This window comes from Exophiala oligosperma (genome assembly GCF_000835515.1).
Source record: "Exophiala oligosperma strain CBS 72588 unplaced genomic scaffold supercont1.3, whole genome shotgun sequence".
Taxonomy (NCBI): Eukaryota; Fungi; Ascomycota; class Eurotiomycetes; order Chaetothyriales; family Herpotrichiellaceae; genus Exophiala; species Exophiala oligosperma.
In genome coordinates this window covers 1,951,884-1,968,068 of record NW_015622820.1, presented here as the reverse complement: position 1 = coordinate 1,968,068, position 16,185 = coordinate 1,951,884, and the positions used below count along the sequence as shown (strand labels likewise).

Here is a 16,185-nt window from a genome sequence, read left to right as displayed (position 1 = left end):
CATTCGGTAAGAACCTATGACGTTGTTGGTGACCTTTTAAAAGTCTGGGCTTGTCGCTTACCTAAGGATGGCATATTAGAGGCTTCGGAAAGGGCTGGCCGACGAGGCTGAACGAGGCTTTGGACTTGACTAAATGAAGCGTGACACGCCGGGTTCGAATCCCATTGCGAACGACACGACATTTCATCCGAGTCCCGACGACGGGACCTCATATTCCTCGAATCCTCCTCAAAATGCCTAAGGTTGTATCCACATGGCTATGTGGTGGATGGCCAAATTCACTAGACAAAAGAGCAAAAACACATGAATAAAAGGCAATTTCCTTCAAAGTATATCGCTGTTGACTATATGCTAAAGATCGGTTGGCTATTGACTCTCTTTTCCGTAATATGAAGCCCAAGACGATGCGTCCTGCGAGCCTCGAAAGGCCCCAAAAACGTGTCCATGTGTAGCCAGGAGAGGGAGAAGGAACTCGACGGGATTCAGGTCAACCCTCGCCTCCCGCATCGTAGCACCGAATTCCAATACCAAAATATAAGGCATGACACTTAAAGCTCATCCTTGCGACCGGATCCTTCATACCATTTGGGTGCAAACTTTTTCCTCGCAACATACCCCTCCACGGGATATGGTGTGTGTCCAACCATCAAACCAAGAAGCTCATATGCCAGATCCGCTGCCGCCCACGCCGTAGACTCCCCAGAGTCATCGTATGGCGGTGCCACCTCGACAACATCTGCACCGACGATGTTCAACTGATGCAAACCCCGCAACATGGCTTTGAGTTCTCTCGTGGTCCAGCCTCCCGGCTCTGGACATCCTGTCCCCGGAGCGAGGCCTGGTTCTGTTGCGAGACAAAGCGAACATTCGATTAGTAATAAGCACAGAAAAGTGACGTGAGCAAGTTCGTCGGGACTCACCAAGCACATCAATATCAATGCTGACGTAGACCAGTCTATCGCCTACTACCTCTCTGATGCGGTTCACCACGCCGTCAATGCCGACAATGTCGAGGTCTACATGGTACATACCACGGTTGTCAGTAGAAGCCACTTGAACTTTTCAGTACTCCATGGTTGCCTGTACATACCTTCGGTCTCGATATACTGGAAATTCTGCTTGGCGTCTTCAGCATAGTCGCCGTAGTCGTTGCCGAAAATGCGTGTTCGTAACCCGGCATGGATGTTGCCCTCGTTGGCAATGAGACCCTCATTATGAGCAATCCAGAACTACACCGGGTGATCAGCACGATATGACGCCGATTTCATCTCTCAAGGTGATACCGACCATGGACCCATGATTGTAATTCGACTGTTCTGAAGCCCACGCTCCTGCCAACGAAGATGGATTCCAACTATCAGGCTCATTAGGTCAAAACAAATAATAAGCTCCTTCTGATCCGAGATGACATACGTGTCGAGGTGAGAGTCAAAGTGCAGAACGCTGATCGGACCGTAGATCTCGTGAAGAGCCCTCAGAGCAGGTAGCGCCACGGAATGGTCCCCACCCAGCGTCACCAGTCGTGGATGGTAGATTCCATCCTTGCCCAGATTCTTGGGAGTGGCCGTCTTTGGTTGCGTCTTGGCTGGTCGCCGGAGGAGGTCTCGATATGCTTCCGTCATCTGCTCGAATGCCACGGCGTTGTCACTGGTTTGTTGTTTTCAACTGGTCAGAATTCAAGCTAGACGGTAGCAGTGTGGTTCCTTTCCGCGTCCATCGTGGTGGTAATACCTCGCGAGGGCGACTTACAACGGTGTGACAGGAATGTCCCCGCAATCAATAATCGTCGCCCAATTTTGATATGGATTCAGACCTTGGGCATGGTTGAACCCTCGAGCTGGGATTTGACGCTGACTTGCTCCACGGATGGCTTTGGGTCCAAATCGTGCACCTTTGGGATCATCAGATTATTCTGTCAGGGATCATGGACTTGCAATGTATGAAAACTATCTTGGACCACATAGCGGCACACACCTGGACGATAGGCGACCGATGTATCGAAGGGAACCCCGATTATTGCGAGATCGAATTCTGCATCCTGCTCGATAAGACACAGGCTGTGAGGCAAGTGAGCAAAGGTCTGGATCCCCTGGAAACTGTATCCTCCCTTCCACCGTGTGGTCCTATCCGTGTCATTATTGAGCCCTGCCTCTCGATGAGACTTGTCGGCCCCTAGCACAGTTTGCGACCATGTCAAGGCGAAGAAGAAGATGAGAGTCGTGTAAGCAAGCATTCTGGGCGGAGCTCCCGAGGAACAGATTAATGAAGAGGCCGTCTCACGATTTTCACACAGGGGGTTCGATCAAGTATCAAAGATCAAGAGAATCATGTTGGGAACTGGTCATGGTCGGCGGGTGACTGAGATATATCCATCCTCCACACTTCTTCACCACTGCCAATTGCTAGTACAGTAGGTGTCTCCGATGATAAGGGAGGATATAGCTGACACAGTAAACTCATCGTGGCACGTGTAGAGCGTACATATCCGATCCATCTACCAGCGGTCGAGTACTATGGCTTCATGCACGCTCGTTTCCGTTCCGCCAAGTACGGACAAGTCCCGCCGACAAGGTCAATGTCACGTGGAAGACACCCCTATTCCCACGGTTCATCTCTTTTGATTTAAAAACAGACCTGCTTTATCACACTCTGTTTCTCTTTTGCTCCTCAGAAGACAGCCAGTGCTATTTCCACCAAAATGTTGCAACATTCTGTTGTTCGTTTGAATACATGCTGTCGTGGTAATGCCTTTCATCTGCTTGCCCTAGATTCTGTCACAGTCAAGACCACCCTTTCTGTGGGCTCATGCTTTACAATCGATAAGACCAGATCCTCCGCATTCCACTAACATTAGCGTTGTTGTCGCGAACTCCCTGTTATTAGCCAGCGAAATATGAGGTATTCAATTGTCTCGTCCACCTTACATTCCAACAACAACAACTCACACAACTCCCCATATCATTTTCTATTTATGTCAGTGTCTGGTCTTTCTCAGATCATGTGTTTCTGCCTGTCTTTATTGAACATGAAAAATGCTTCTCAGCAAATCTTGAATTAACTAGTCGTCATCAGACTTGTGTCGTCTGTCTTTGTTTAACCCTGCAACATCAACAAAAGAACTTTGGAGACCTGGCGCAGCATTACTGACACTTCTAGCGTTTGATTTCTCTCACCATGGGCGCAGGTTCTGCAGAGCGAGACATAGATTCAATGCCAGACGGCCACAAACCTGACCTCCAACGGACGGGTCGAAGGATACATAAGGCCTGTCAGTCTCTGCCTCTTTCATTTCGTGACCATAGTTGATCTTCTTGTCCTTTGAGTTGACTTACTATATCACAGCAACCAGAAACCCACGAAGTCCAGCTGACAGACCTGGAGGGCGTGTTCGCAGAAGCTCTAGACTGCAAAGCGGACTACCAACAGTATCACTACAAGTCACTGATAAACGAAGAGGCATAGGGGTGCCACCTGCACAAAAGAAGCGAAGTACTACATCATCTTCATCATCACTCCCACCGCGGACAGGAGACTTCCAAGGCAGTAAGTCAGACTAAGTCTATCGATGTGTCAATAACACTCAGGCGTGCTAATATATACAGCATAGCCAAACGAGCACATTGCGAAGAGGAAGAACTCGGCACGTCCCTACAGGACGATATTCGGAAGCAGAACCCACCAAAACATACCAAGGGAGCGATTAGATCTTCGAGGCAGGACCAGTATATTCAACATTGGCTGGACAATATCCACATTCCACGCAAATCTTCGACGAGTCTGCACGGAACGGTGATAGATATGCCCCGCAAAGCACCCTCATCCATCCCGACTGACATCGAGTCAACAGCGGAAGAGTCGGGAACAAAGACCACCGCTTCTGTTGATGCGCTTGCACTACACTATCGCAATATCGTGATCGGGAAAGTGCCGCCTCCAAAAGGGTTGGAGGGCAGAGCAAGGCAGATAATATCAGGCGTGCCAACTTCGGGTGACATCGACCACACAGCGCTGGAGAATCTGCGGCAGTTGCTGATAAGAGAAGAAGGTGAAAACGAGAGTATGCTCGTTACGCTGCTCCTTCCATCGCTTCAGGTTTTGGGCATAGGGGCAACACTCGACCCGAAGTTGCGAGCTCGACCGAACCAATTGTGGTTCAACTGCGTACCGATTCCACTTCTCAAGGAATTCGAACCGCTGTCGTCGTCCCTTCCGTCACTTTCCAGGCCCAAACCTGATGTTACCTTCGGATTCTCCCTCGAGGCCTTCACGTTGACCCAGCAATTCACCCTAGGATCCGTGTGCGACAAGAACAATCCCAAGCAAAATTACGCCATCCCCGACGGAAAGACGGTATTCCCCTTCTTGACATTCGAATTCAAAGCAGAAGCAAACCGTGGAACTCACTTCAGCGCCAAGAAGCAGGCTGCAAATTCTGGGGCCATCGCCTTGAATGGGAATCTTCGTCTGATGGAGCAGTGCGGTCTTGGTCTGAGGGTGTTCGAGCGGGGAGAACCTCACTATTTCTCAATCACGATCGAATTTGCTTCCGCCCGGGTCAACTTGCACTGGGTGGAGGTACCGGCCAAGAGAGGAGGTCCGTACCGTTTCCACGTAAACACACTGGAAATTTATCCACTGATCCATGTTGAGGGCCTCCTGGCACTATTCCGTGCGGTCAGGAATATTCTCGAATGGGCCGTCAAGACGAGACTACCAAAGCTCTGCGCGGCACTGGACGCATACCACTAAAGAAAGTTCTTCCCCACGAGGATCGATGCAAAGCTACACTCGTGAAGGGAACGGATTTGGCGGGCATTGACAACACAAAACTCCTTTGAAGGAGAAGGTAAGACAACTTTGATCAAGTTTCCAGACTCGGCCAGAAGACGCAGGCGTTCAGAGCTCTGTCGCCCTTTGTTTTTCTCCGGAAGAAATCAAAATGGATAAACTGATCCACACAACTTTGTTTGTGATGGGTGCGTGACTTTTGGTCTGGACATTGTCGGTCAAACGATTTGCTTTTGATGGGTTTCCGAAACTAGTGGTTATGATGGGCAATGTTTGAATTGATTGATTGTGATGTTGTGTCTGGTCTTGTTCTGTTGTGTTTTTTTTGATAGATGAATAGATTTCATGTTGCAGTATATGGTATATATGTACAAGATTTACACGTAATCTTTGATTACTCTTTGTGATTATTACCAAAATTATTTTTGCACGTCTCAATTTTCCAACGTTTTGTGCTTGAATCAATCTAGACTCCTCTTGTCGTTGCTTACTACCTACTTATAGGCTAGGTAGGTATCATTCCTTGAAACCCTTGACAAACAATTCCACAATACGGAGTACAAGTCGAGATTTAACCTACCTAGAAGAAAATTCTTTGTTTTTGGAACAAGAACATCCTCGCTTCGGCCGCTAGTGAGTACCTCGGGTGAACAAGTAGGTAAATGTCGATCCCAATGGCACACCAATCAACAAACGGTGTTCCCCCTTGCGCGGTGTCGACCACTGGGCACAGGGAGAGGGGTTGACTCGGCGACATGTACACAGGCGGTGTCTCGCTATGGTGTCTCGAGCAATGAACGGGCAGTATGGGCTCCGTGGGGGGCTGTTTCCTTGGTGACGGTAAATGGGGAATGGGAATGATCATGTTAACAAGGAAAAAGGGGTCAGGGTGTGAAGAATCACCTCCAGGAGGGAAAAGAACGACAGCTTCCCGTCTTTCTTTCATCACAGGGCCACCTAAGTATGGTTGAGGCTTCAGGAAGGGGGCACAAGGCCGTTGTCCTTGAAGCGGCATTCCTAAGTCTGAAGGATTAGTGTAGTCAAGTCTCGTGTGTTTTATGTGATTGTTCCCGTCCCAGCTTCAAAAGACCATCAATGCTCAGCAAATCTTGGTGAAGACTCGTTCATCCAGGGAAATACATAGCACAGCTATAATCAAGCCTTCACTCCTTGTGAAGATATCCAGGTATCATTTTATGATGCCTAGGTAGCAAGCTGGGCAGTACCTAGGTATTGTTTGTTGGCGTGGGATGAAATGAAATGTTCAATTGCTGAACTTTCTTTGGTGTTGTTGGCTTGCCGTCGGATTTTCATTGATCCGATGGAGCATCACGTGCAACTAAAACGAACTAAAACGGCGAGAGAGTCTCTCATCCTCTACACGTGATTGTCAAATCCGAAGTAGAATAGCGTGTAATCATGATGTATTGTCATTTCATCTGTAACGAACAACTGAGCAAGATCCATCTAGCAAGCTTCGAGTTTTGACATGCATCCTTCGGCTCCTCCACCACCCAGGCTACTACGGACAGGCAAGATGTCTATCACGGGTTCGCGTAGGTGTGATTCTCTCCAATGCAGGTAGGTCTTAACCGAATGAGTCGTAGGTGAGGCAAAATGGAGCTTCACCGCAGCGGAATCATGACACCACCACTTCTCTGGAACTACAAAACTCCGCCCGGCTGCACATTCAGGGAAGCTCCTCTCTTACTCTTCCTCGAACACGCATCCTCAATTCGTTGTATCCTTGAACAGACACTGATCTTTCGTTTTAATCGGCTGTCTGCTAACCTTCGCTCCGCTCTACGGTCGTCGAGATCTGAATTTGATATTGAGGCGAACAGCAGGATAAGGAAGCTGAAAAGCCATCCCCGACCATGCAACGAACACTCGCTCTCGCGGCTCTGGCTGCAGTGGCCTTTGCCAACCCCATGCCTCAGGGCGTCACCTCTGCCATCGCTCCAGAGGCGTCTGCTCCGGCTGGATGTCAGTCAACATGGCCCGGTACCTTTGAGATCACCGTTGTGAACGTCACTTCTTCAGGCAAGAGAGACCTCGAGAAGGTAAGCCAATTCTTAGTGGCTGGTGCCTTTGGGCTCTTATTGATGAATTTTAGCGTCAAAAGGATGGTGTCCTCACACTCACACTCGCCGATGGCGTTCTCAAAGACCAGGCTGGCCGCACTGGCTACATCGCCTCAAATTACCAGTTCCAGTTCGACGACCCTCCTCAGAACGGTGCCATCTACACCAAAGGCTTCTCCGTCTGCTCGAACTACAGTCTCGCACTGGGAGGAGATGCATTGTGGTATCAATGCCTCAGTGGTAGCTTCTACAACTTGTACAACAAGAACTGGGCCAACACCTGCAACGCCATCTACATCTACGCCATGTCTGGTTCCTCTGCTCCTGCCACGCAGGCCGCCGATGGACAGCCTCAGGCCACTCCCGCCCCCGCTCCTCCTGTCTCTCAAGTCTCCGATGGACAGCCCCAGGCGACCACCGGCGTTCCTGTCACTCAGATCTCAGATGGTCAGCCACAGGCAACCACCGGTGCACCAGTCTCACAGATCTCCGATGGCCAGCCCCAGGCACCTACTGGTGCACCGGTTAGCCAGATCTCTGACGGTCAACCTCAGGCCCCCACTGGTGCTCCCGTTTCCCAAATCTCTGATGGTCAGCCCCAGGCTCCCACTGGCGCCCCTGTCAGCCAGATCTCAGATGGACAGCCACAGGCACCAACTGGTGCTCCTGTGAGCCAGATTTCTGACGGCCAGCCTCAGGCTCCTACTGGCGCACCTGTCAGCCAGATCTCTGATGGTCAACCACAAGCTCCTACCGGTGCCCCTGTCTCTCAGATTTCCGACGGACAGCCACAAGCTCCAACTGGTGCTCCCGTCTCTCAGATCTCGGATGGTCAGCCCCAGGCCCCCACAGGAGCTCCTGTCTCCCAGATCTCAGACGGTCAACCTCAGGCACCAACCGGAGCACCAGTCAGCCAAATCTCCGATGGCCAGCCTCAAGCTCCTACCGGGGCTCCCGTATCTCAGATTTCAGATGGTCAACCACAAGCTCCTACCGGGGCTCCAGTGTCCCAGATCTCTGACGGGCAGCCTCAAGCTCCCACCGGAGCCCCTGTCTCACAAATCTCTGATGGACAACCTCAAGCACCTACCGCTACTGTGGAGGCGGCCTCCAACACTGGTGCTGCTCCTGCCACATACACCGGCGCTGCCAACCGTGAAGGTCTCTCTGGCAGCCTTGCCGTTGTCGCCGGTCTCGCTGGTGCCATGGCCCTCCTATGATCTAGCTCCTAACTACGTCATACGAGACACATCTACACACACCCACACATTCTTTTTTCCGATCAAGACGAAGACACACACACAACCTACCCTTACGCTCATTTAATGAATCATGTTGGGAAAATGAAAAACCCGAATTTGCTGTAATGCATGCATAGCGCCTGCATATATTGGATGGACAAACAGACTAAGCCAAAGTTGCTTTTTAATTTGGGGGAGGGAGGGATGGGGACGCATCGGTTGGAAAATTGCATCGGTGTAATTATTTTGCGGCTCAGATATTCAGTGCTTTTTGAAGAGCTCACTGTCTTTGCCGGCCCCCGTGCCAATGGAGACCAGGATGATCTGGCCCATGGATGGACTTAATAGCTAATGACATGTCTTCCTCGTCATCATCCCCCCCTCAAAAGCGAATTTCTTTACATTTGTCCGTAAAACGTACAGTGATCACGGAATGTTTTTCATCTCGCCAGGCCACGCCCCCTACGATGATCAACACACTAAGTCTTTGGACGGCCAGTCTGGGGTAACTAATTGTCCTTTTTTTGTTTAACGGAGTAAGGTGGTGGGAGCTTTGGGCATTGGCCTCATCATTGGCATTTCCTCCGGGCTCCGTCGACTTGTTTTCCCCCCCCCTCCTCCCCCCCGCATTTTTTCGGTCCCCCCTCCATGGTGCGATTTGGTTGTCCTTGGCGTAGACGCCGGACTCATGCACGAGAACGAAACCAAAAGGGCATTACGAGAACAAGCGTCAACTCGGCAACACAAGACCCAAGTAGTACGTTACTGTACGGGGAGTAAGATCCTCCCCAAAGAATGCTTTCTCTTTGCCATTCGACAAGTGTGACGACAAGGACATTCGACGTGATTGAACCTTAAACTAATAATGGGAAAAGAATAAGGGTCTCGATATCGACAACACATGACAACGTTTTTTTTTTGGCTTTATTGAATCGGACTTCGGACTTTTCTTTCTCTGTGAATGAGATGCGAACGAAGATCATTATTTCATTCCATGGCCAGATTTGTCTTTTGTCTTCTCTCGAGAAAGTCTACAAGGGGGAACCCGGCAGAATATCCGCGAAACTCTCCGGTTCACCTTGCCTTGTACCCGTACGAGTACTTACTAGTGAGAAATTCAAAAATACCCTCGAAAAGAGCCTTGGAGACGTATCGGGGCCCGGTCCATGCCAAAAAGTCGAGTCAAAGCTGTCAAAAAGACTTGAAAGATCTGGAACATGGCAAGACGGAAACGGCTTTTTTGAACGAATGTGGCGCTTGCAGTCCGCCCGGCGGCCCCAACTTCTTCTATGCGTCATTGAAAGATGGTCATGGCGCAAGGTGTGTCTGTCCGGAGTACAATACGAGCCTCGTGCCAAAATCGATTTGGGGGGAGGGTGCTCCGAGCACAAGCCAACAAGTTGTCCGGTCGATGCGGCTGATCTCAAAAAGGTACTTGTATTTGCCCATTTGACTTGTCCCGGTCGCAAAACAGCATCGAGCCCGAAAGAAGAAAAAAGTTCACATTGTGATGGGGGGCGTGTGACAAAGTCCTTTGAGCATTTTTTTTTTAGCGTCGACGCCTTCTTTACAAGCACTGCGCCGAGTGGGAAAAGCTTTTCCAACTAGAATACTCCGTACAAAGCTGAAGCGAGTGCGGAGAGAAGAAAGACGAGAACGAGACCGAGGTCGGGTTTTTACATCTAGCACTCGCAGGGAGTAGCTTGACCATCATCATTAATAGGCTGTTGCTACTCCTGCGTCAACACCCAGGGTACCAGCCTACTCTCGTCTACAGTACCAGGACACTAATAACCTCGGACGACATCGACAATCTTTCGACGGGTACTTCTAATCAACTTACAGTAACGGATTTATGCGTAAAACTCGGTACCCCGGAAACCGACCACAATTTTCCTTGCACGTGATGGTGATGTTTTGTACACCGGTGACGGTGAGACTCCGGGCAAGAGCCAGTTATACTCCTCCAGAGGTGTTCCCACATGTCTTTTTCAAAGAGGAGTGTGCATACTGAGACATGTGTACGAATAAAGTGTGGACACTTGACGGAGTACAGTAGGGTGAACTCGCAAGTGCGTGAGATGTTAGTTCGCCTCTAGTATGTACAGCAACTCCAGTTGTGCTCTGGCTCGTGATAATCACGAGAGATGACGTCTATTTGGGTGGTTGGTCGGATCGTCGGATTGGTTCGGCTACTCGTACTGGTCAAGGGTTGGTCAAAAAGGAATACGAACGGGAAGGCAAAGAAGAAGGTCATAGGTTGATGGCATTTGAATCGTAGTTTTTAGTAACTCCGACTCCGCGTTGAGATGGACCTTCCCGTGAGGCCTAAAAACATGCACTACTGCAACGTCAGCTGCTGTCGACGGGCAAGCCTCTTTTCTCTCTTTTGTTGAGAAAGACAGATTGTGCGTGCGTGTGTGTGTGTGTGTGTGTGTGTGTGAGAGAGAGAGAGAGCGCGAGAGAGAAGCAGAGTCGAGCCGAACAAACGCAATCGACCCCTCTTTTCCTTTGAAAGGGTAAACATGGATCCTCTTTCTGTGACACTACGAGTAGTCGACTACACTTTGCCATGTACAGAGTACAACGACGACGACGACGACACACACGCTTCCAGAGTGGTCCGAAAGCCCCATCTTGATCCCCCCCTCCCCCCCTCCTCACTCCATGGATCATCCTCTCTGCATCTACAAGTAGACTCTTACCCTACTCGTTATGATCCTGGTAAACCGTGGACCGGGGGTGACCCTGGTCCCTCAGACTAAGATCGATGTGCCACAAATTCCCAGCTTTGTGGCTAGTGATTTCCTTCCCCTTCCACCACTCACCACTCACCACTCAACCACTCCTCGCAGTAACAGTACTCCTTACGTCGTGTACAGTACAATTGAATACTTTACGCGATTTTACTCCGTTGCCGGGTAACAGAATACAACCACTGGTGGAAAAGAAAAATGTCACGATCCGATCGTTTCGATGTTTCCTCCCGCGTTCCCGTTTACTGTACCGAGTAAATATCTCGGAGAATAATAGTAGGGCCATCTGACTTGGACCCTACAATCGGTCGTGGTGGTACTTATTACTCGTGCCACTACTGCTACAATACCACCACGTACATCCGTCCACCTCCGCCTCTTTTTCGTCTCTTTCGTTCTCTCTTGTGAGACACTTGTTCGAGCCGTGACTTCCTACTCGTACGGTCAATTGAACTTGCACTTTGCAGATGGGAAGTCTATGCTTTTTTTTTTACACTCCCGTGACAGACCGGTCGGTCCTAACGAAATAAGTGACGGGGGGGAGAGGATGACCCAATAATGGGTTGTTGAACGGACGATTTAATTATTTTTCTTTGTTCATTTTATTGATTTCCCTTATCTCTAGTATGTAGATGGAGGTATTTTTCGTGTCAGTTGATGGGCGGGGCACGGTCCCAACTCCGGATGGATGATGACGGGATGGGTTGTATGGTGACGATGATGGATGAATGAGTGAAACGAAATGATGATGCGTAGGTGGCCACAAAACCCACCGAGTGACTTTTTTTGGTGACCTGTCCGACTGAAACCAACTCAACTCGCACAAAGGTGAGGGACGTATGCCATGGGAATGTCAACCACCAAACCATCGTTTAAGGGTAGGTCAAGGTCTGCAAATCTGTACTGTAAAGAGATAGAGAGAGAGAGAGAGAGAGGGAGAGGGACCAAAAATTCCCCGCTTTTTCTCTCATCCCGTCATGAGCTTCCCGGACTCGTAAAGCTGCATCGAGAGACTTTTTTCTCCCTTGGTTGCATGCTTTAACCGACCTTGCATGATGCATGTTTCACCTTTCTCGACCTGTTGGAATGGGTTGTGTGGAGAGACCCGACTGAGAAAGAGAGGGATGGTCTGTGCTGGGACGATCTTCCCAGCCCGCCTCTTGGTCTTGTCCCTTGTAAGCTTGTTGACCGTATGTAGAAGAAGAGGGTACGAACCACACCTTATTTTTGGTTTCAAATGACGAGACTTTCTTTCACAGAAATTACACGTCGAACGGTATTTGGAAACGATACGAACGTGCACTGCAAGTTGGTACCTCGGTCGAGTCCTCATCCCTCCTCCACCTTTCATGTGACAGACAACATGGCAAGTTGGATGCTTACGAGTAGAACCGCTTGGATCAACCCATACCGAGTATGTCTTTGATTAAAGCGGCCAGTGGCTTATGATGCTTTACATGTTGCGGTAACTCAAACAGTAGGTTAAAACAAGGTACCTTAGCTCATCACCGCGAGTCACTCCTCGCACGGGGCGATGGCCACCTAGGTATTTCCCCCCCCCCAAAAAAGAAAGGGTTGCTTAATTCGATTCCGTTTCAAGAATGATTGAAAACCCCTCCCAACTGTACAACCACCGCAACACGTCAGAGGACACTCAACTCCTCAGTACATACCGAGCCATTCTTTGAAGGTCTGCAGCTCAATGTTCCTTGCCTAGCGGAGATTCCAGTCAGAACATCATTCATTCTCGGTGGTCTTTTTTTTTGATCTCGGTGGGTGAACGTCATGAGAGAAACTTACATGCACCACGGTCGGTCGGTCCCCTGGACAACTCGCAAGTGATTCTTCTCCGTGCGAAGACAACGAAGTCAGCATGTACCTGGAAGCGTTCCGGTCTTGGCTCAGCGGCAAGGGGTCGACGCCGACCGCGGTGGTCGGATCGAACTCATTGTACGTGAACAAGATCCTCTTGGCCTCGACGAGCTCATCCCGTGTGATGTGGTATTTGCTTTCGACAAACTCCTGTGTCGGTGGAGTGACGTTGAACAGACCCATACAGGTGTTCGGGTCGGATTCCGTTTGGACGGAGGTCGGTACGTAGATTGTTCCATTCGGGATCTCGTTCACGCTCAGTGGGAAGTACTTGCAGAGGAGATAGTTGAAAGAATCCAGCTGCAGCGTGGGATTCACGGACTCGTCGTTTCCCCACGGGACGCAAGGATACAGCGAAGGGGGGAACCACATGTTGAGACTCGCATTGATGACTTTCACAGGGTCATCCAGGAGGAGCGTTTGGTTGACCAGCTTCTCGACGTTGGCACCTGTCGGGTTTCCAATCGGACTGACGAACCCCAGTTGCGGGATCTGGTATTGCACCGTGTTGATGACACCCATGACCTCTTGTAGCTCGGCCGTCGTGTTGGGTATCGAGCACAATCCGAAATCTCTGGCGAGACTCTTCGTATCATTTGCTTTCCGTCACCACGTCAGCAAAAGAGACTTTTTTTCTCTCTTGGGATCGGGGGCCTCATCATACCGGCCTGCACGCGCTGTCCCAGTACGTCAAAGGCGTGTTTCATCTTACCGGCCGCCGTGGCAGACAAATCCCAGTAGACCTGGTTCAGCTGAAGACATGTTAGCAGCATCACGCGAGGACTGCATCGCGCCTGGGGCCTACGTATTTGAACCAATTGTACCGTTGCGGATTCTGGTTGTTGGCTCCGATGCTTCGTAGTGGCGCAGCAAAGGGCAACGCACCGTAGAAGATGTCGGGATGATTCATCTTCAACACGGTGGTGAGAAAGCCTCCATACGAACCACCCATCACGAGCACTTTGCTCTCCTTTGTCCCTTCCGTCGTGTTCTTGATGTGGCCAATGAAGTTGACGGCGTCCAGCATGACATTCTCCAGTGTCAGACTCTGGAACTGTCGGACGGGATCCGGGTCCTTGGAAGGATAGCTCAGACCAAAAAAACGATGTTCGAGTGTGATGACCAGAGCTCCAAGTTCAGCTGCCCACTCAGGTAGGATGGTCCATTCCTGTTTTGATTGTCAGTTTCAGGACAGGAGCATGGATGTCTCGGACCAAACCATGCATGCGAAGAGGCTTGTCTCTGCCTGTTGGTAGTACAAGATCGGACCGCCAGGTTTGAAATGAGCCGCCACTACTTGATACTGCTGTTGGAACGTCGCTCTGTTGCTTGAGTTTTCGTGGTCAACAAGTTGGTCGAAGAAGTGAGTTGGTGTTGTACAATTGGGACTGGCGGTGGTGGTCGCACTGACCCCTTGGAGCAGTGAGGGTGTGCTGCAAAGTGCAGCCAAGAATAGAACCAGCCGATGCAGTTTGAGGTTCATGTTGGGGATATTGAAAACAACAGGCAGAGAGAGCTTGTCGAGTTTTTTCGTCGTTGGAGATTGGCTTGAAGCTTCTCTGTTTTGCAAAGGAGGACGATCTCGACCCTTTATATACAACCAAGTATGCCAATATCGATAACATCATTCTTTGCTGTCGATCAAACTCGCCGGAGTGTATACCTAAGAAGGAAACGATGAAGAATACTAATACGTCGGTGTTGGTATTGGACCCCAGAGTACTGCAAGAGAAAGCCTCGTGAAATTGACCGAGTAAAGATCCTCGCTGACCCATGGTGGCCTTGTGTAGAATTATTAGATCTTCATCACCATGGCAATTTTAGGCTAGGGTACAGAGGGCGGTGTACCGGTATACACTGTTGGGGGATCTTCCGTCCTCCGATGGAGGAGTGAATCACGAAAGTACGGACACATACTCTGTACAATCACCGACATTGTGGGCCGTCCATGGGTACAAAGCCTAAGAAGCCTTCATGTCCCTGTGACTTTGTGGGAAAAGGGGCCGAACACCACGATCTGAAGATGGTGTTTGTGTCTATCAATACAGGTACTGAGGTCAAGGTTACCGCGAAAATTTCCTAGTTTGGCATGGTCGAGTTGAAGGGATCCCCACCATCACCACAATCATCAATGATATATATACTTGATACATAGCAATCTCACCGATGGGTTAAGGGATCATTGGTACTGACTGGTCCGAATAATCACTAAAGTGCCCCAATTTATGCCACATGGACCAGGTGTAAGGTCTCGTAGACTGTCGTTGAGGGCGGAGCGAGGCCGGAGTCGGTACAAGGAAGTTAGTTGCTCTGGTCGATCCAACGGTGAGGTAATAAAATGGAAGGTAGTCGGACTCGAAGCGACATCACTACGTCGAGGATTGCCACCAAAAAAAGAGGGTGAATCTCGTTGGCATACTATATGCCAGGTGTGCACAATCATCACTTTCACTCAAGATGAGAACAACCTCACATCACCACCAAAAACAAACACTCCTGACATTGACTGTGTTGTGACCGTGAGCACATTGTTCCTGCCTTACTTCCGTAGACGACATTCAGAGGTGTCTTCCTTGGAAAGGGGACCAACCAGGTAGCACCTTTTACAGATGAAGAAAGTGATTTGCCAGCAGCACTCTGTGCGGGACGAAGCATCATTCCATTGCTGCATTTGAGCGGAGGTCGAAAGCTTTGGTAGAAGCTTGTTGTAACTTGCAGCGTCCGTGATACGGGGATTTCCCTCACCACATGGCCAGAAAGCATAGGTTGACGCATAATAGAAGAAAGCAATTAGCTTGGACTTGATCAGGTCGCCCTCTGCTGCTGGAACCCCCCCGTCTTTGTTACGGATCGTGGTAGATAGTTGAAAAAGGGCCCCGTTGCTCTCCGTAGGAAAAGCTTCGGCTTCCTCCAAGGCTCCGGACTTGGTTGATTCTCAATATGGCGGCAGGCATGAATCACTCCCTTCCTTACGCATTTGCATGGGCCTCGACCTTCCCTTGAATCCACCGGCGAAACGTTGTCGGTTCGACGGTCTTTGCCAACCAACCTAGATCGGCTCCGTAATCTGTCTCGGAGATGAACCCAAACATTGTCCGCAGATCCGGTGTGAGCCAGATTATCAGTCGCGCCAACCAGCCGTATGTGACACCCACGGGTTGTCCCGTCTCTCGTCGAAAGATGTCGTCGACCTCTTGGAAACTCAACTCGTCGCTCGCGATGCTAACGGCCGTGTTTCGAAGTCCCGCTGCGTCAGGCCGTAGTAGCGCTTCGACGGCCCACCTTCCCAGATCTTTGGCCACCACAATCTGCAAACGCTTCCCGCGCATGACATCTCGCCAGCCCGTCATGCACAACCGACCAGGAAATCCCCAAGTGGTATTCTCCGCGAACCACACAGGTCGGAGGACAGTAAATCCTGTCCTATTACTAGCCTTTGTCTTG

The 16,185-nt window shown here is 50.1% G+C and overlaps 3 protein-coding genes across 3 annotated transcripts; 1 reads left to right on the top strand and 2 right to left on the bottom strand.

Moving 5' to 3' along the window:
• Positions 1–370: 370 nt before the first annotated feature.
• Positions 371–2,233, bottom strand: PV06_03496 (uncharacterized protein; the record flags this gene model as incomplete). Its single annotated transcript, XM_016404290.1, has 7 exons — positions 371–844; positions 921–1,016; positions 1,091–1,229; positions 1,288–1,354; positions 1,414–1,647; positions 1,750–1,891; positions 1,975–2,233. The coding sequence occupies 7 exons, from the start codon at positions 2,231–2,233 to the stop codon at positions 549–551; spliced, it is 1,233 nt and encodes a 410-aa protein (XP_016265295.1). The 3' UTR covers positions 371–548.
• A 4,055-nt stretch (positions 2,234–6,288) lies between these two features.
• On the top strand, positions 6,289–8,587 carry PV06_03495 (uncharacterized protein). The gene is made up of 2 exons (XM_016404289.1): positions 6,289–6,851; positions 6,905–8,587. Exons 1-2 carry the CDS (start codon positions 6,666–6,668, stop codon positions 8,090–8,092), a joined length of 1,374 nt encoding a protein of 457 aa, XP_016265294.1. The 5' UTR covers positions 6,289–6,665; the 3' UTR covers positions 8,093–8,587.
• A 3,981-nt stretch (positions 8,588–12,568) lies between these two features.
• On the bottom strand, positions 12,569–14,224 carry PV06_03494 (uncharacterized protein; the record flags this gene model as incomplete). Its single annotated transcript, XM_016404288.1, has 6 exons — positions 12,569–12,582; positions 12,670–12,692; positions 12,749–13,340; positions 13,406–13,493; positions 13,547–13,909; positions 13,961–14,224. 6 exons carry the CDS (start codon positions 14,222–14,224, stop codon positions 12,569–12,571), a joined length of 1,344 nt encoding a protein of 447 aa, XP_016265293.1.
• Positions 14,225–16,185: the final 1,961 nt, after the last annotated feature.